Consider the following 20,091-nt stretch of genomic DNA (forward strand, 5'->3'; position numbering starts at 1 on the left):
GTTTCGATTACTAATCTAATGACAATAACACCACGCCTTCACCACTCCTGAAGCACAAAGGAAGAGAAGGGTTAGGTGATAAAACCGTGGAAGAATAGGCTTTCACGGCGGGCAATGCAAGATCTTGAGGCAGTGGAAGGATCAGATGCAGGGGAGGAAACAGAGTTTGAAGCTGAACAGCAGATGAAGGTTTTGTCACCGCTTGAGTTTAGCCTGCGATTGCAGCCAAGGAGTCTAGGCTCGTGTTTGGATGTGCTATTCTCATTAAACAGTAGGCCACAATAATATGACTTATTCCACTGAGAGTCTCCGAATCCATTAGAAAGAATGTGGGAGTGTTGGAAAGAAAGTGGATAATAACATTCATCGGAAAGGCAAAAATAGAGTATTATGGGGAAAAAATCAAAAGCAAGGATCTGGAGGTTCCCAAGAAAATCTAAAGTTAAAGTAAAGTAAACTAAAACTTGGTTGTAAAGAAAATGCCATTTTGCATTTGTATGTACTCATATATTTTCACAGTAACTTAATTGCAGTGTTAATGTAAGCCTACTTGTGACAATAATAAAGATTATTATTATATATGAGTTGTGATATGTGCAACTTTTCAGAATGTTTAATTCTGAACATTTTTTATTTTTAGTGAGATTTTTTTTCTCAACAAAAGTGGGGAAAGGAGTTAGCTAGTGCGTGAATTGTCATCTCCTCGGGTTCAAATGGGCCGGAGGTCAACGTCTAGATAAGCATTGTGGAAGATTATACAAAGAACCCTTCTCAAAGATCTTTAATATTGATGCGAAATGATCAGAATAACCTATGCGGAACCTTTTTTCTCCTTTAGGTAGAGAAGATTGTCGATAAAAGGAAAAATAAAAAGGGGAAATGGGAATACCTTATACGATGGAAAGGTTACGGAAGTAATGAAGACACCTGGGAACCAGAACATCACCTCCTTCATTGTGAAGAATTTATTGATGATTTCAATGGACTCGCTTCCAAAGAAAAGCGAACTAAATCAGGGAAACGGGGAAGTAGCCCAAGGCAGGTGTTAAGGGACAATCACGGAACTTCTCCACTGAGAGCCTATGAATCCGCAAAGGGGAAAGGAGGAGCATTGCGAAGAAAGCGGACTAATAATGCACATCAAAGGCAAAAACGGGGTACAATAGGCAGAGATGGAAAACATACAGCTGGAGACCCCAAGAAAATCATTGCGACTAAAACGGTGCATTACAGAACGACAGCGAGTGGAGTACAGATTATGCCTTACAGAAAGACTGACAACTCATTTCAGAATGGCGACTCTCGACACAGCAAAAATGCATTAGAGTTTGACAATACCTCAAGCCAACAGAGAATGAATGTGGATATAGGAGAGGAGGACTTTGCAGAGGATGGAGAAATTGCTGATTCTCCTATAGTGAATGGAATAGGTATGTGATAGATATTGGTCTTACAATGGCGACATGCTATTCAGCCCAGCTAGTCCACGTTGGTGTTTATCCGGCTCTGTTCATTGATGCGCAAACGTTTGAAAATTAAATGAACGTTTTTAGTTTTTGCGTGCAACATGCAGTCATGATTCGAATTTTCTGAGGATTTAGTTAATCATGCCTCACTCTTTGTAATTTTTGCTTCGAAATAGATTGCTTGTTGCTAACAATAATGTGCATTGACTAAATGTAATCATTAATCCGCAGATTAGTATTTCACAAACACTTTATTTTAATAGGGATTTCCAATGGGCAAGCCAACATGCCATGTTCTGTGAAGAGGAAGCTTGTGGAGGAGAAAGAAGACTATGTGTTTGACAAGCGGCTCCGATGCAGCGTTCGACAAAATGAAAGCAATTATCGATTCAGGGACATTGTTGTTAGGAAACAAGATGGTTTTACACATATATTACTCTCTAGCCAAACCTCGGACAACAATTCATTAACGCCTGAGGTAAGGCCTGTACAATGCTGTTTCTTAATTAACGTATGACCACTCCTGATAACTCATATGCTGCTACAGTATGAGGCACACACCTGAAATTAAAAAAGCTTCATTCATTTATTCAATGTGCGAAGAAATAAAAATGATAGACAGGGAAAAACATAAGCTTGCCCATCAAGGTTGTCCCACTCTGTGATGGCGGGAGTGTGGTGAATCATAATAGCATAATTCACACTGTTATCACACATGTTGTACCATGCCTCTGTAAGCTCGGCACACGAGCAGTTGCACGGCTCTGCCCCTAGGGGGAGGTGTACTGGGAATGTACGGAAGTTTCTACTGGGCTCCACCCTTGGCTCCACCCATGACTCCTCCCATCCACTGGTTGTATAAAGCTTGGCAGTCGGAGCCTGCCTGCCAGTTCATCTAGAGTTCATCTCGTCACAGGCAGGCTCTGTTGTAAGACGATTAAAACCACTGTTCACTTCTAACCACGTGTCGCGTGAATTGATGGTCTCATCAATTTAATCGTCTTAAGAAACAGTAAGGTACGACTATGGAATCAGCCCTCAAGCCTGATCGACTAGAACTCAACCCGCAGGATGCAGAGGCGAAATAAATCTTTTCACATTGGCTCCGATGTTTTAAGGCCTACCTGGCTAAAGCAAGCACCACAGAAACGACGGAGGAGCAGAAACTCAGCCTACTGCACGCAAGGGTGAGCCATCGTATATCTACTCAGTTAAATTGTACCGGCTCATATCCAGAGGCCCTGGCCCTACTAGACAAAATGTACATGAGGCCCGTCAATGAAGTCTACGCGCGTTTTTACTACTCGCCGCTAGCGCCCCACAGAATTGCTAGAAGAATTTCTAAGAGACTTAAAAGCCTTATCCCGGGACTGTAATTACCAGGCAGTAAATGCTGCTGAACATAGAGAACTTGCTGTCCATGATGTCTTTGTTGCAGGCCTTAGATCGAATTACGTGCGCCAGCGACTGCTGGAGAAAGGGGCTCAAAATTTAGAAGATACTGTTGAACTCGCTACAACTATGGAGGTCTCGTTTCGTAGCCTCACCTCGTTTCCTGCGGACTCCGTGACCCCGTCATGGGCCCCCGACCAGCGACTGCCCCAGGCCTGCGCCGTGCGGCCACCCAGCCACAATGCTGCCCCAGCCTGCCATTTTTGTGGCCAGTCCCAGCACCCGCGGCAGCACTGCCCGGCCCCCAACGCGACCTGCAGCAGCTGCGGGCGAAAAGGCCACTACGCCAGAGTGTGGCAAGGAAGGCCCCAGCCCCTAACCCTCCCGCGGCACAAAGCAACCGCTCTCCGCACTCGCAGGCCCCGGAACGCTGCGGACTATACCCCGACTCCGCCCCCACCCGCCACGTGTGATCCATGGGGCGGACCCCCACCACACGGCCAACCACGTGCGACTCATGGGGGCCGCCATCTTGGACGCCATCTTCCTCGCCACCCGCCACGTGCGATCCACGGGGGCGGCCATCTTGGGCTCCATCCTCGCCAAACTCAGAAAATTTGATTGAAGACTGCGGCCTCAGCGGGCACTCATCGCGGGGCCACCCCAGCGCAGCCGACCGAGCCGCCGACTACCCGCAACTCAACACAGTCACACTGGACCAATCGCACCCAAAACACCTCCACAACTCTATGACGACGGTCCAAATCAACGGGTACAGTACACCGTACCTTTTCGACTCCGGGAGCACCAAGAGCTTCGTACACCCAGATCTGGTAAGACGCTGTTCGCTCCCTGTTTTTCCTGCACGGCAAACTATCTCCCTCGCTTCGGGTTCCCACTCTGTCCACATCCAAGGATGCACCGTCGCGACTCTTAACAATCCAAGGCGCTAGTTACTCTAATTTTCAACTATACATCCTGCCCGAACTCTGCGCCCCACTCTTACTGGGACTCGATTTTCAGTGCAATCTCAAGAGTCTCACACTCAGCTTCAGCGGACCCCTACCCCCACTCATTATCTGCAGCCTAGCCACGCTGCGAATCTCCGCCCCCCCCCCCCTCCTCTCTTTGCCAATCTCACTCCGGACTGTAAACCCGTAGCCACTCGCAGCAGGCGGTACAGCCTACAGGACAGGGTGTTCATTCGAACCGAGGTCCGGAGGCTCGGCTCGTCACGTGAGGGGATCATAGAGGCCAGTAACAGTCCCTGGAGAGATCAGCTGGTGGTCGTCAAGACCGGGGAAAAATTCCGCATGGTCATAGACTATAGTCAGACTATTAATAGGTTTATGCTCCTCGACGCGTACCCCCCCCCCCCCCCCCCCCCCCCCCGGCCGATTGCAGACATGGTGAATCAGATCGCCCAGTATCGGATTTTCTCCACGGTGGATCTGAAGTCTGCATACCACCAGCTCCCAATCTGCCCGGAGGACCGCGACTTCACGGCGTTCGAGGCCGATGGCCTCCTCTTCCACTTCCTCCGGGTTCCCTTCGGCGTCACAAATGGGGTCTCGGTGTTCCAACGAGCAATGGACCGAATGGTGGACCAGTACGGGCTGCGGGCCACGTTTCCGTACTTGGATAACGTCACCATCTGCAGCTATGACCAGCAGGACCACCTCAATCGATTTCTCCAGACGGCCCAGAAGCTTAATCTCACATACAACAAGGAGAAATGCGTTTTCCGCACAACCAGACGAGCCATCCTCGGCTATGTCGTGGAAAACGGAGTCCTGGGCCCCGACCCGGACTGTATGCGGCCCCTCTTAGAACTCCCTCTCCCTCATTGTTCCAGGGCCCTCAAACGGTGCCTGGGGTTCTTTTCATATTATGTCCACTGGATCCCTCAATATGCGGACAAAGCCCGCCCACTCTTTAAGGCCACACTTTTTCCCCTGTCAGCTGAGGCCCGTCAGGCCATCAACTGCATCAAGGAGGACATCGCCAAGGCGGCCATGCGGGCGGTGGATGAATCCGTCCCTTTTCAGGTGGAGAGCTATGCCTCAGAGGTAGCTCTCGCAGCCACACTAAGTCAGGCAGGGAGACCAGTCACATTTTTCTCCCGAACCCTCTCCGCTTCGGAACTTCAACACTCCTCGGTCGAAAAGGAAGCACAAGCCATCGTGGAAGCTATACGACACTGGAGGCACTACCTCGCAGGTAGAAGGTTCACCCTCATCACCGACCAAAGATCGGTTGCCTTCATGTTTGACAACTCGCAAAGGGGCAAAATTAAAAATGATAAAATTCTGAGGTGGAGGATCGAGCTCTCCACCTTCAAATACGATATTATGTATCGACCGGGGAAGCTTAAAGAGCCCCCAAATGCCCTGTCCCGCGGCACGTGCGCCAGCACGCAGAGCGACCGCTTAAAAGCCATCCACAATGACCTCTGCCACCCGGGGGTCACCCGGCTCGCCCACTACATTAAAGCCCAAAATCTGCCTTTCTCCACCGAGGAGGTAAAAGCCGTCACCAGGGATTGCCCGATCTGTGCGGAGTGCAAACCGCACTTCTACAGACCCACCTGATCAAGGCTCCTAGGCCCTTTGAACGCCTCGCTATCGATTTCAAAGGGCCAATCCCCTCGACTAACCGGAATGTGTACTTCCTAAATGTCATCGACGAGTTCTCCCGATTCCCTTTTTCTATCCCTTGCCCCGACATGACCTCCCACACAGTCATCAGGGCCCTGCATAGTATCTTCACCCTGTTTGGTTTCCCCAGCTATGTACACAGCGACAGGGGTTCGTCCTTCATGAGCGACGAGCTGCGTCAGTACCTGCTCGACAAGGGCATTGCCTCGAGCAGGACTACCAGCTATAACCCCAGGGGGAACGGGCAGATGGAGAGGGAGAATGCGACGGTCTGGAAGACCGTCCTACTGACCCTCCGGTCCAGGAATCTCCCGATCTCCCATTGGCAAGAAGTCCTCCCAGACGCGCTCCACGCTATTAGGTCCCTCTTGTGTACCGCCACCAATCAGACCCCTCACGAGCGGCTCTTTACCTTTTCCGGGGCACTACCATGGGGGTTTCGCTCCCGGCATGGTTGAAGACACCGGGCCCAGTGTTCCTCAGAAAGCACGTCAGGGCACACAAAACTGACCCGCTTGTGGAAAAAGTGCTCCTACTACACTCGAACCCCCAATACGCCTTCATAGAGTTCCCTGATGGCCGTCAGGAAACCGTATCCCTCCGGGACCTTGCGCCTGCAGGATCAAACCCCACCACTACCACCGCCGAGGTACCCCTCACACTACATCCCACCCAACTTGCAGTGCCCCACGCCTACAGTTCACTACACATGTTCCGCCCGCCCGCACCCGTAAGCTCGCAGCGCCCCCACTCCCCAGTCGAACCAGACAGGTACAAAGCTCGGACAGAATCACCCCCGGAGTCCGCCATCGTACCCCAACCGACCGTGATCATCCAGCCACCAGAAGAGACTGCAACCCCGGTGCTCCACCGATCACAGCGGACAACTCGACCACCGGACAGGCTCAATCTGTAAACCATCACCCCCGCCGGACTTGATTTTTTTACAGGGGGTGAATGTGGTGAATCATAATAGCATAATTCACACTGTTATCACACATGTTGTACCATGCCTCTGTAAGCTCGGCACACGAGCGGTTGCGCGGCTCTGCCCCTAGGGGGAGGTGCACTGGGAATGTACGGAAGTTTGTACTGGGCTCCCCCCTTGGCTCCGCCCATGACTCCTCCCCCCCACTGGTTGTATAATGCTTGGCAGTCGGAGCCTGCCTGCCAGTTCATCTAGAGTTCATCTCGTCACAGGCAGGCTCTGTTGTAAGACGATTAAAACCACTGTTCACTTCTAACCACGTGTCGCGTGAATTGATGGTCTCATCAGGGAGTAAACACTCGCTCCCTTTCTGCCACCACCCCCTGCTTCCCTCCCTCCTACCCCAACCTTTCCCTTCCTTGAAATCCTCGGGGAGGATCCATAAAACAGAAAACACAAATGGGCAGTGAAGGGATACAATTCTCCAGAAAATACCTCTCCCAACGCAGTACAAATTAGTGCAGGTGACCGAATGAATGTTTCCTATAAAGGCATTTGACCTTCTTTATAGGTCTGGAATCAGTCCAGCACAGAGAGTCAACTGCTAAATTTATACGTAAAGTCTTTTTCAATGTGGTTTGCCAGGTAGAAATCTGAATGAACGGTGAGCAGCGGTCTCGTGCTGAAAATGTCATGTTTGTCCGATCACATCCTAGCATCTGCTCTTGAGTGAATCCAGATAATGGGCTTGTTATATTTAATTATTGCCGCAAAAGGAAAAGGTTTGGAGGTGCCCCCACTCTGGATTCTTGTAAAACACGATGAGAGGTTTATTAAGAGTTGTTGCTCAATACAATCAAGATGGTGGTCTACTCAAAACCCGTGCAAACACTCTGCTGACGTGACTACACATCAGGTGGCGCAGAACCAGCAAGAATGTATTCCCAGACACATGACGGGGCTATTCCACTGTGGAAAGAATGTGGAAAATCTCAATTCTTAGCCACCTGGTGATGAGTTTCTCTTGTGCAGTTTGATCTCAAAGGACATCGACGTAATTCGCCTTGCTTGATGAGCTTTCCACAAACTGTAAGTCCCCCTCCATGTGACGTTATGTTTTCTTACACCCTTCCTGAATCCACCCCTTTTTCAGCTAGGACTGGCATTTCCCTCATTCTCCTGCCTCCCGTATCAAACCAAAACACAGCGGGTCCACTCCATATCCTTGAGCCTTGTTAGTCTGGAGACCTTGCATAATCCCAACCCTCCCTGCAGTCGGCCTCCCAAGGAATTTCCCCGTTCTATAGAAGATAGAACATCATAGTGGGTCAGTGCAGAAGGAGGCCATTTGGCCCATCAATTCTGCACTGACCCACTAAAGCCCTCACTTCCACACTATCCCCGTAACCCAATAACCCCTCCTAACCTTTTTTGGTCGCTCAAGGCAATTTATCATGGCCAATCCAGCTAACCTGCACGTCTTTCGACTGTGGGAGGAAACCGGAGCACCCGGAGGAAACCCACGCAGACACGGGGAGAACAGGGGAGAACAAGCCGGGAATCGAACCTGGGACCTTGCTGCTGTGAACCACAGTGCTAACCACTTGTGCTACCGTGCCGCCCAATGATGTTTCATTCGAATCCTATTCATTTTGTTTGTCAGTTCTCTTTGCCTTTGCAATTCGGCTGCAGTTTCTTCGAGCGAGGGCTGCAGGAATGGTTGGCCTGAAATCCATCACCCCAGTGGGGATTGCTGGTCTGGAACCATGATCGGCAACCCTGGGATGATATTTTGATTCCACTCCCCTTGCCTTGAGGGGCCAATTGCGGTGCGTCGCAGTAGCTCGAGCTGGGGTCTGCCAGCACCGCACTGTTTGAGGCGTGCAAATGCCTCTAGTCTGCATGTGGTTAAAGACGGTTCAAATCCAGTCCCTGTGGCTGATTTGGGTCTTTTCAGGTTCTGCTTGTAGCGTCACAAATGCGGGGAGAAAAGATAAAACCGGATTCTCAAAATCACTGCAAATTATGAGTAACATGTACTGCCCTTGCACCAGCCAGGAGACATAAGCCAATCATGTGGGAGCAGCAGATTGCTAATAAGGTTGCCGCAGTACCCGAGGTATGTGATTAAATTAATAGCAGCTCCTTTCTTACCCACACACTGTGTTCTGCTCTCAATTATCCATCTCTTGGCCTGTGGTTGTACCTCCCATTTGACAGGTAAAAGGCGACTAATTAGTCCTAAACTACAGAAAACCCTGACAAAAAAGCTTGTTACCTTCAGCACTGCGAAGGCCAGGCTGTTACCCACCTGACCAGTTCTCCCCAGTTTCAAGCATTCAACGCCATAACTCGGTAATTCCCTGCTTCCTGCTCTTGAGGCAAACAGATGATGAAGTAGTTTGAGGAGTTGGTGGAACAGTGGGAAGCTCGGAATCTCATGAAGCCTTTTCCAGTTGGGATTGCGACTACTGGTTTGCGAGGAGGTCAGACGCCAACATAGAATCACAGAATTTCTAAATGCAGAAGGCGACCATTCGGCCCATCGAGTCGGCACAGGCTCTCCGAAAGAGCATTGTGCCTAGTCCCACTCCCCTGCCTCGTCCCGGTAACCTTGCATAGCCTTCTCTCTTTTCAGATAGCAATCCAAATCCCTTTTGAATACCTCGCTCAGACCTGCCTCCACCACCCTCTCAGGAAGTTCGTTCCAGGCCCCAACTGCCCTCGGTGTGAAAAGAATTTTCTTCACATCACTCTTTTGCCAAGTATTTCAAATCCGTGCCCTCTAGTTCTTGATGCTCGGTTGAGTGTGAACAGCTTCTCACTATTTACCCGATCCCTACCCCTCAGGATCTTGAATATTTCTATCAGTCTTTCCTCCAATTAATAAACTCCCAGCTTCTCCAATCTATTCTCATAGCTCCAGTTCTTTTTACACCTGGAATCATTCTTGTGAATAATGAGGCAACATTGACTTTTGGCTGTGTTTTCAATATTATCATTGTTCTCTCCATGCTCGGCTGTAGAATATTCAGCCCTGCTTTCTGACCATTCCAGGTCACTCCCCACAAGATGGTCGAAGTATTGGTCTGTCATTTTCCTGCAGGAGTCCATTCACTCCACTTTTCTCAAAAGGAGAGACTGTTTGTTCGTTCTTTGAATTAAGTTCCAACAAAGTGCATTGGCAGATTTATGTCATCTTTTCTCAGCTCCATCGTGAAGCATTACTTAATGCTCCACCCACCCAATCCCCCGTCCATGGGTCAACACCAATGGAGATGATCAAGGCAGGTGTGTTTACATCTGAGATGATCACAGAATCCCAACACCGTGGAAGGAGGCCAGTTGTCCCATTGAGTCTGCACCGACCCTCTGAAGGAGCATCCTACTCCCCTGCAAACCTATACTCCACCTAACCTTTGGAGACTAGGGGACAATTTTTAGCATGGCCAGCCACCTAACCTGCACATGTTCGGACTGTGGGAGGAAACGGGAGAACCCAGAGGAAAGCAACACAAACATGGGGAGAAAGGGCAAACTCCACACAGGCAGGCACCCAAGGCCAGGATGGAACCCGGGAACCCTGGCGCCGTGAAGCAGCATTGCTAACCACTATGCCACCGTGCCACCCTATCAAAATGTTAATCATTCTTAACTCTGCCTCCAAGTATACAGGCCAGGGCAACTGCATTTGACGTGCCCAAGAAGCTACAGGCTCAAAGACAAATGTTTACAAGGGTTGAGTTAACAGAATTATGTAGTACCCTGAGGCCAGATCTTGAATTAACTTCAAGGATGAGTCGGTGACTGTTAGGGTGACTGCTGTTTGATCATTTGTTGCACTTAAGTTCATTTCAAACAACGGCTTCTTTTAACTTTGTAAAACCTCCCAAGGTGTGCCTGCAGCCAGGGATACCTGTCAAATCCCCCCCGACTCTCAGTTTGCATCCACCATCAGGAGGCACTCGATGCAATTTGAGCCAAGCTAAGTAATTTGATTGGTTTCCATGGGGACGTTAATGAGAATCAGTGAAAGGTTGCTGCCATGACTCAGGTATGAGAAGTCGCCCGATAATAAATAAGACCAGAAGGTCAAATAAATGAATCGTTTAGGTACATGCCTCTGCTACAACAGTGATCTGCATCCGTGCACAGACCCCTTGCTCATTGCCCTCAACCTTGCATCGACCTGTGAACACCACAGGGTTTCACCCCAACACCATTATTCTGGCTCATCTGAAATGCACTTTAACTCCAGCTCTCGTAAATTTTGATACTCCTAACTCTGCCCCATAGCTTTGTAAGTCCCACCACTGATTGTGTGCGGTATGTGTCACCTACTCGTGCTGCTTTTGCAAGTGAAATGAATGGCTGGAGGACGTCAGGGTTTGCTTCTGTAGATGGTGGTCACCTCTTAGGCTGGGTCTGTCAACAGCCCTGCCCCTGCAGGTAGGGGGTGAGCTTTTCTGGGATGGCGTGTATTTTTTTTGGGGGGGGGGGGGGGTCACATCTGGAGTCAGTTAAAGTGAACAGCTGGATGTTATGGCTCCCATCCTTTTGTGTCCCCAGGCGCTCGGGACTTCCCTAGCATGTCTGGAGATCTGAGCAGACGGAAACCATTGGACCGCAGTGAATGAGTTGAATCCCTTCACCACAAATTGACAATCTGATTCTGCAGTAGGCAAGGACGGTTGTCGGCTGGAGGATGCCTTCTGACTCAAGGAACCGAGTTTGGAGGTGGAAAGTGCTGCAAATGTCCTCTCGAGAAAAGAAAGGCTTGCATTGATATATCTCCAGATGTCCTGCAGCCATTTGCAGCCATTGCAGTATCTTTTTAAGTATTAGTCACTGCTGTCATGGTGGAAACACAGTGGCAATTGGCACACACAGCATAACCACAATCGACAGATGATAAACTTTATTTGTGAAGTCGATTGTGGGATCGGCCTGGGCACCAAAGTTAACTCTCCAGCTTTCCATTGAATGGCGGAGTAGTCGATGGGTCGAATGGTCTACTACTGCTCCCGATGTCTTATGGTCCTTTCGAAATAATGCCATGGGATCTTTCACATTTAACTGAGAGTGCAGACAGCAACTCGTCCAAAGGACAGAATCCCCAACAGCGTACACACCACCTCGGTATTGCACTGGAGTGTCTGCCTGGTTTCTTTAGAACATAGAACATAGAACAGTACAGCACAGAACAGGCCCTTCGGCCCTCAATGTTGTGCCGAGCCATGATCACCCTACTCAAACCCACGTATCCACCCTATACCAGTAACCCAACAACCCCACCCCCTTAACCTTACTTTTATTAGGACACTACGGGCAATTTAGCATGGCCAATCCACCTAACCCGCACATCTTTGGACTGTGGGAGGAAACCGGAGCACCCGGAGGAAACCCACACACACAGGGGGAGGACGTGCAGACTCCACACAGACAGTGCCCCAGCCAGGAATCGAACCTGGGACCCTGGAGCTGTGAAGCATTTATGCTAACCACCATGCTACCCTGCTGCCCAAGCTTGCCCTACCCTGCTTGCTCAAGCCTGCAGATGGAACTTGAACCCAGAACCTTTAGAGAGTGCGACCAACTATTGGAGGTTAAATAGTTGATGGGGAGATGCTTGCCTCTCCTAGACAGCAGGCCACCATTAAGGACGATCAAAAGCTTCCTAAAAGCTCCCAGCATCAACTACCATCGATGTGGTGCAGAACCAACATGATGTGCACCAGAGCCACGGTTATATTACATTAGTTTGCGGACTTTGCTTTATAAGGGGAAGACAGCTTTCAGCCCTGCTCACTGCACTGAACAAAACAGCAGTCCCACCCCCACTACAAAGGCTAGAAGCCCTGACAGCATTCCAGCAATAATAATTGAAACTGGAGTTACAGAACTCGTTGAGCCCCTGGCCTAGCCGTTCCAGTACAACTACAACACCTGGCATCTACCCAACAATGTGGAAAAGGGCCCAGGTATGCGTAGTCTACAAAAAACAGGACAAAATCAACCCGGCCAATTACCTTTTTACTAGGCCAATTACCACCCCATCAGTCTATTCTCAATCATCAATAAAGTGATGGAAAGTATCATCAATAGTGCTATCAAAAATTACTTACTCAGCAATAACATGCTTATTGATGCTCAGTTTGGAGTCCAGCAGGGCCACTCAGCTCCTGACCTTCTAACCTTCGGCCAAACATGGCCAAAAGAGCTGAACTCCAGGGGTCGGGTGAGAGTGACTGCCCTTGACATCAAGGCCGAGTTTGACTGAGTGTGACTCAAGGAGCCCTTGCAAAACTGGAGTCAATGGGAATCAGGGGAAACTCTCCACTGTTTGGAGTCTACCTAGTACAAAGATAGATGATTGTGATTGTTGGAAGTCATTCATCTCAGTCCCAGGACTTCGCCGCAGGAGTCCCTCAGGGTGGTGTCCAAGCCCCAACCATCTTCAGCTGCTTCATCAATGGTCTTCCCTCCACAAGGTCAGGATAGGGATGTTCGCCGATGAAAATGTTCAAAACAGTCACAACTCTTCACATACTGAAGCAGTCTGTGCCCATGCACAGTGAGACCTGGACAATATTCAGGCACGGGCTAACAAGTGGCAAGTAACGTTCATGCCACACAAATGCCAGACAATGACCATCTCCAATAAGAGAGAATGCAACCATCTCCCCATGATATTCAATGGCATTACCTTCGCTGAGTCCCCCACTATCAAAATCCTGGGGTGTGACCATTGTTACGATTCCAACTGATGTCAATACTGGGCAAACGGAGTGGAACCCCAGCTCTGTAGATCGTAGCTTTTATTTTTTTTATTTGGATATGTGGGACTCGATTCGCCGGTGCCCCAACCGCCTGTTTCTCGGCGGCGCGTCGTCCAGTGACGGTGGGATTCTATACTCCCCCTGCTTGTCAGGGCGATTTCCCATTGAAGCCGCCGGGAAACCCATGGGTGGGAGTGCACTGCCGGCGGGAAAAGTGAATCGCAACGGGCGGAGAATTCTGCCGTGGATAAGCAGGGTCGTAGGACTGATGATTTACTTTTAACAGAAGAATAAGATTAACTCCAATGCACTACTCCTTCACCCACCTACATAGATTCATCAGCATTACACCAGTTGGCAAATCGATCTTGTACTCTAATGTTCTTAATAAGTACACAGTCCATGTAAACCTATAGGCAAAATGTGGTCAGACACACCATACTCTGAAACCAAGTGACAATTACTACCCAATGTAACTTCTGTGAATTTCACATCCAATCCCCCAACTGGTCTCACTGGAATCTGACTTCCACATGAATATTTCCAAACTCCACTGTAATAACCTGTGCCCGTGCAGAGCTTACGGAGTCGGGACAATTGTATTCCCAGAGTCATTCCCTGCGAAGGAGGCGGGCAGCTTAATTAATTCCTGTGCAAAGCTGGCCAGTCAGGGACCGGCCAGTACTATCGGAAGCCGGAGAATAATAGTTTCGCCTTTTTGCTCAACTTGGTGTGGACTCCGCTTTTTGTATGAACAAAGTCCACTCTCAAAAAAAAAAAATATGCCTTGGAATCTACTTCCAAACAAGGTTTTCTCTCGGATTCCTTCAGCAAGGATCCACTTCCAGGATTTCAAGCTCTCCTTTCAGTATTCCTCTCCCTTGGATTTCCACATGCAGTCAAGCTCCCGCACAATCTCTCACCCAGCCAAGGGAGCCAACAGGACATCACTACTTCACCAGCTGTATTAAGATGTCATCAAACTTTTGATTTACCTCCGATGTCTGGCTTCTCACGTTAAACCTGGTCCTTGCAGCTGCCTCTTTAACTCGGAACACTTTCTTTGCTTTTTACTGTAACTTCAGCAAACAGGACATGGTTCAACTTCTCTCTCATTTTTTGCTTCTGTTAATTTAACTATCTTCCTGAGATACACTCGTTGCCCCAACCCCCTGGTTTCTGAACGTTCTGTTGTTCTTTTGGGGAGTCTGCTTTTTCCCAGCTCCCTTGTCCTGTCCAGCTTCTCCTGGGTTAAAGTGACAACTAACCCAAAAGGTCTTTCTGACCTTGGATGGCCCCTGATTGCCATTGTCATCAATGAGGAGTCCCGAAAAGGTGATACAAAAGTAGTTTACTTCCTACTTGTAGCAACTTAGCAACAGTCGAAATCCCCAGCCAGGACCATCCCGAGATGTTGGCTCATTCCTGGGTCGGCTTTTATTTTGGGTGTTATAACCCCCACGAGACCGGTGGGGCCGACCCAATGAATCTCCCTGTGAGCCTCGTGGAGTACGAGCTCCCCAACTGAGAGGTGAAGGTCCATCAGAGGGACAGGTAACTGAGGGCTTTAAAAACCGGCCCAGGTAGGAGCCGAGCTGCAAAGCAGTCTCGATTGGAACTATTACTTGTAAATACTTTATTTTTCTAATAAACCATTTGTTTGACTCTCTTTTCTGGACTCCTCTGTGACTACTAAATTGGCGATGAGGATAAAGTGGAACAACAATCGCCGCTGCTGATCATTTGGAGCACAGCCGCCTCTCTTTGCGAAGGAACAAGGTTTGCACCATTTTGAAAATGCCACTCTTTGGCAGACTCAATGCATTTGATGCAAGTGGAGAGGACTGGACTCAGTATGTGGAGCCTATGTACAATTTTGTTAAGACGAACGGTATCGTTGGGAAGAACGCCAGATGGTAATTCTTCTTGCCGCCTATGGTGCCCCACTTACAGCATCACAAAGAGCCTGATGTACCCCACGTCCCCAGACTCCCAAGTAATTTGAAGAACTTGAGGCACTCGTACCAAACCACTACTATCCCAAACCGTCAGTTATTGTACAGAGGTACCAATTTAATATGGCCGAGTGGATTCCAGGGGAGTCGGTTACTGAGTTTTTAGCGCGATTGCACAAATTAGCTGAGATTTGCGACTAGGACCATCCCAACCCGGATGCTACGGGACCGCGTTGTGTGCAGAGTAATAATATGGCGATTCAGCAGAAAAATTGCTGGCCGAGCTGTTGCTGGACCTAGAAAAGGCCAGTGAGATCTCCCTCTCATGGGGGGGAGCAGGGAAGGGAGACCAGGAACTCCAGGGGATGGAGGTAACCAGCGTAGGACACCCCTGATTCCGTCACACATAGCCCACTAGGACTGGGTTCCCAGGAGCCCGCCCTGGCCTGAACATACCCGCGACCAGGTCCATTGGTCAAGGGCCATATAGCCAGGTGGACCGCATCCCTGGAATCCACGGAGGGCGTTCCAAGGCGGAGCGGTACTTGGGGCGAGCGAAATCACTGGGAAAGGAAATCGCAAGTCAACCGGAAAACCCGCTGCCCTACCCGAGGGAGGGGCCAGCCCAGAGCCCGGACTTGCCACATTGGAACAACCTGATGACGAGGAATGTATGCAATTGAATTACGTTGTCACGCCACAAGTTGTCCACATTAGGATTACTGTGCCGGTGAACGGCCACCAGTTGGAGATGCAGTTGGATATGGGGGTCACAGTTTTGGTAATTGGGAGGCAGACCTTCGAGAGAATTAGGACTGAGTTCAACAGTTGAGTTTGCGGGACACCCGAGGCAACCTTTATGAGGAACCCCTCGCCATAGCGGGCACGATGATGACGCCAGTAATCTCTGGGCAGCAGCTCCTTAGGCTGCCGTTAATAATAGTGAAGTGCCCCGGGCCGACCCTGCTGGCCCATGACTGGCTACAATGTCTCCAGCTGGACTGGCAACGGATCTTCCGGATGGGCACTGGAGGACTTTGTAAAGTTTTGTGGAAGTACCCTGAAGTCTTCCAGGAAAACCTGAGCAAAATTAAGGAAGCTGTGGCCAAAATACGTGTGGTCCCTGAGGACCGGCCTAATTATTTCCGGGCCAGCGCGATCCCCTATCTACTGCTGGTGAAAGTCGAGGATGAATTCAGCTAATTGAAAGGCCTCGGGATCATCCGACCAGTACAGTTTGCTGATTGGGCAGCGGCAGTAGTCCCGGTACCAAAACCTGACCAAACTACGCCTGTGCGCTGATTATAAGTTGACCGTCAATAAGGTCTCCCGTTTGGACAGGTACCCAAGAAGGCCTATACTGAAGTTAGCTGGGGGTCATTCCTTTACTATGCTTGACCTGAGACACACCTAACTTACATACTATGAGCGGTCGATGAAGTGAAAGATCTTGGCAAACGGTCCCTAAAGGCAGCAGTTCAGGTAGACAAGGTTGCAAGAAAGCATATGGAATGCTCTCCTTCGTTGGCAGAGGTATATAATATAAAAGTACGGATATAATGTTAGAATTGTGTAAAACACTGGTGAGGCCACAACTGGAGTATTGTGTGCAGTTCTGGTCGCCACAATACAGGAAGGATGTTATTGCTCTGGAGAGAGTGCAGAGAAGGTTTACAAAAATGCTGCCAGGGCTAGAAAGTGTAGCTGTGAGAAGAGATTGGATAGGCTGGGGTTATTTTCCTTGGAGCATAGAATCATAGAATTTACAGTGCAGAAGGAGACCATTCAGCCCATTCTATGATTCTAACTCCAGCTGGAGCTGGACCAATTCCAAGCGTTATGTAACCATTAATACCCACAGGAGCCTCTACAAATACATTTGGAGTGTCTTCAGCTTGCCTAATTTTACAGAGTGTTATGGAGAACATCCTGAGAGGGCTACGGCATGAGGCGGTCTACTGGGATAACGTCCTGATCACCGGAGCCACCGAAAGGGAGCACCTGAGCGACCTAGAGGAATTTCCCTGCCAGCGTTCTGAGACGGGCGTCCACTTCAAGAGGGGAAGGTGAATTTTCTACACCAAGGAAGTTATACACTTGGGCTATGGTATGGATCGGGATGGACTACAGCGGTTTAGGAGAAGATCGGGCGATTAGGCAAGCTCCCACTCTAGAAATCGCGATACAGTTATGGTCGGTCATTTACGGGAAATTTATTCCTGGTGTAGCGACCATCCTTTCCCATTGCACGCATTGCTGAAGAAGCACCAAGAATAGATTTAAAGAGCTCTTCAGGAGGAAGCTTTTGCCAGGGTAAAGTTGCCGTCCAGATTATGGACACCCCTCCAAACTTCTTTTGGTGACGTGCGACGCTTGCCTTCTGGAATCGGAGAGGTAGTGTCCCGTCGCATGGCTGATGGAAGAGAAAGGCCGATTGCATTTTGGGGCAGCATGGTAGCATGGTGGTTAGCATAAATGCTTCACAGCTCCAGGGTCCCAGGTTCGATTCCCGGCTGGGTCACTGTCTGTGTGGAGTCTGCACGTCCTCCCCCTGTGTGCGTGGGTTTCCTCCGGGTGCTCCGGTTTCCTCCCACAGTCCAAAGATGTGTGGGTTAGGTGGATTGGCCATGCTAAATTGCCCGTAGTGTCCTACAAAAAGTAAGGTTAGGGGGGGTTGTTGGGTTACGGGTATAGGGTGGATACGTGGGTTTGAGTAGGGTGATCATGGCTCGGCACAACACTGAGGGCCGAAGGGCCTGTTCTGTGCTGTACTGTTCTATCTTCTATGCATTTGCGTCAAGGACATTGGCCTCTGCAGAGCGCGATTACTCCCAGGTGGAAAAGGAAGGGCTGGCCGTGGTATTCGCAGTGAAGAAATTTAACCCGTACGTGTAGGGGCATCAATGTACTATTGTGACGGACCACAAGCCATTGCTAGGGCTTTCTAAGGAGGACAAGGCAATCCTGCCAATGGCGTCTGCCAGGATTCAGCGGTGGCTCTGTTGCTTGCAGCGTATGAGTACATTGCGAGCATCCCCCAGGCACGCACATTGTGAACACGGGACGCGTTGAACAGTCTCCCGCTGCCGACACGCCCTCCTCGACATCGTGATCCAACTAGGTTGTTTTGACCCTTAACTTTATGGACACCTTGCTGGTCACCACCACCCAGATACACGACTGGACGTTAAAAGGTTCAATGTTGGTGAAAGTATACCACATCACCTTACCTGGGGGCCAGCAAGGGAAGCTGCCTGAAGGACAATGTACTTATGAGCCAAACTGCATGGAGGATGGCATCCATCTGTGGGTGGCTTGTGTCGTGATCCTTTGCCAGGGCAGAGATGCCATCCGTCAGAATCTGTACAACGGATTGCCAGAGCGTCGAACATGAAAATGCTAGTCTGCAGCTGTGTGTGTTGGCCAGGCCTGGATGGGGCAATCGGACCACTGGCGCAACAATGAACCCATTCCAGGAACTGCAACAATTCTCGCCAGTCACCTGCTGCATCCATGGGAATGACCATCTGGACTTGGTTGCACCTGCACACGGGTTTTGCCGTATCTTTGCAATGGTCAATGTTTCTGCTCCGGGTTGACGCCCATTCGGGGACGGTGTCCGATAGATCTCAGGGTCAGCGCTATAGCAGACCGAACCAGATTCGTACCAGGGGAAGACGCGGGAACAGACAGTCCGGAAGCACCCTGACCACCTCAGGACCAGGGGGCCAGTGTTGGACCACGTCCCACCAGAGGAACAGTCATCCAGCCGGTGGCCTGAGGGCATCACCCCTGGGGATCCCGACACCGAGATGCGCGAGGTGGCAGACTCCGACGCTGAAATGGAGACCAGGGCATCCGAGGATTATGACGGCGATCAGTCAACAGTGGTGGTAGCCCCCTGGTGGTTATCGAGGAAAAGACGTTCCTCGACATGCTGTACGCCCCCTGACCCAGTTGCGCAGCCACTGAAAGTGCAGCCGCTGGCGAGGAGGAGCTGGCGTCCTCCTGCTCTACCTTCTTTGGAGTGACGTACGGACAAGGAGGGGGGAGGGATGTTATAACCTCCACCGAGACCCACAGGGATGGCTCGATCTAATCTCCCCGTGAGCCTCTTGCAGTAAGAGCTCACCAGCCAACAGCGGGATAGTTAACTCAGGACCGAAGACTGGCCCAGGTAGGAGATGAGCTGCTGAGTAGTCCCAACTGGAACTGTTACTGAGAAATACTTAACTATTGGTCATAAACCATTCATTTGACTCTCCTTTCCGCACTCCTCGTGACTAGTGGAATTAGTAATTCCCCTGTTGGGCCTCCACTCCTCAGCGGGGGAGCTCGTACCCCACGAGCCCGTGAGACAGTTGCTAAGCAACAACCTAGTTTTCCTTTAAACACTGTTTGCTTTCAGATTGTAAACCCATAACCAAACAGGCATCGGAACCAACCTGCAATCATTAATGCTTTCAAATACAGAATCACAAAATTGTATTTGCTTAAAGATATGCCACATTTCTACTACCCGCAAACGCAAACATAAATGACTTAAAACTACCTCGGTTTCCTGACACCGTTGTCCTGAAACTGAACTGAACCAACCATATAAATACGGTGTCTGCAAGAGCAGGTCAGAGGCTGGGAATCATGCAGATTGCATCTTAACTCCTGACACCACCACCCCCCAAAAAAGCCTGTCCACCATCTACAAGGCAGAAGTCAGGTGTGTGATGGAATACTCTCCACTTGCCTGGATGAGCGCAGCTCCAACAACACTGAAGAAGCTCAACACCATCCAGGACAAAGCAGCCCCGCTTGATTAGCACCCGTTCCACATCATTCACTCCCTTCGACCCCCACGCACAGTAGCAGCCGGGTGTGCCATCTCCAAGATGCACTGCAGGAACTCACCAAGGCTCT

General features: G+C 49.9%; 1 protein-coding gene across 1 annotated transcript in view; it reads left to right on the plus strand.

Annotated features, from left to right (window-relative positions):
* LOC119971106 (chromodomain Y-like protein 2) overlaps window positions 1-20,091 on the plus strand; it is a 156,290-nt gene that overhangs the window by 92,895 nt on the left and 43,304 nt on the right. Inside the window, exons 2-3 of the mRNA XM_038806261.1 lie at window positions 839-1,430; window positions 1,730-1,944. Of these exons, the coding sequence (XP_038662189.1) occupies window positions 839-1,430; window positions 1,730-1,944 (807 nt within the window). The remainder of the gene's footprint in view (window positions 1-838; window positions 1,431-1,729; window positions 1,945-20,091) is intronic.

Source organism: Scyliorhinus canicula, chromosome 9 (genome assembly GCF_902713615.1).
Source record: "Scyliorhinus canicula chromosome 9, sScyCan1.1, whole genome shotgun sequence".
NCBI lineage: Eukaryota > Metazoa > Chordata > Chondrichthyes > Carcharhiniformes > Scyliorhinidae > Scyliorhinus > Scyliorhinus canicula.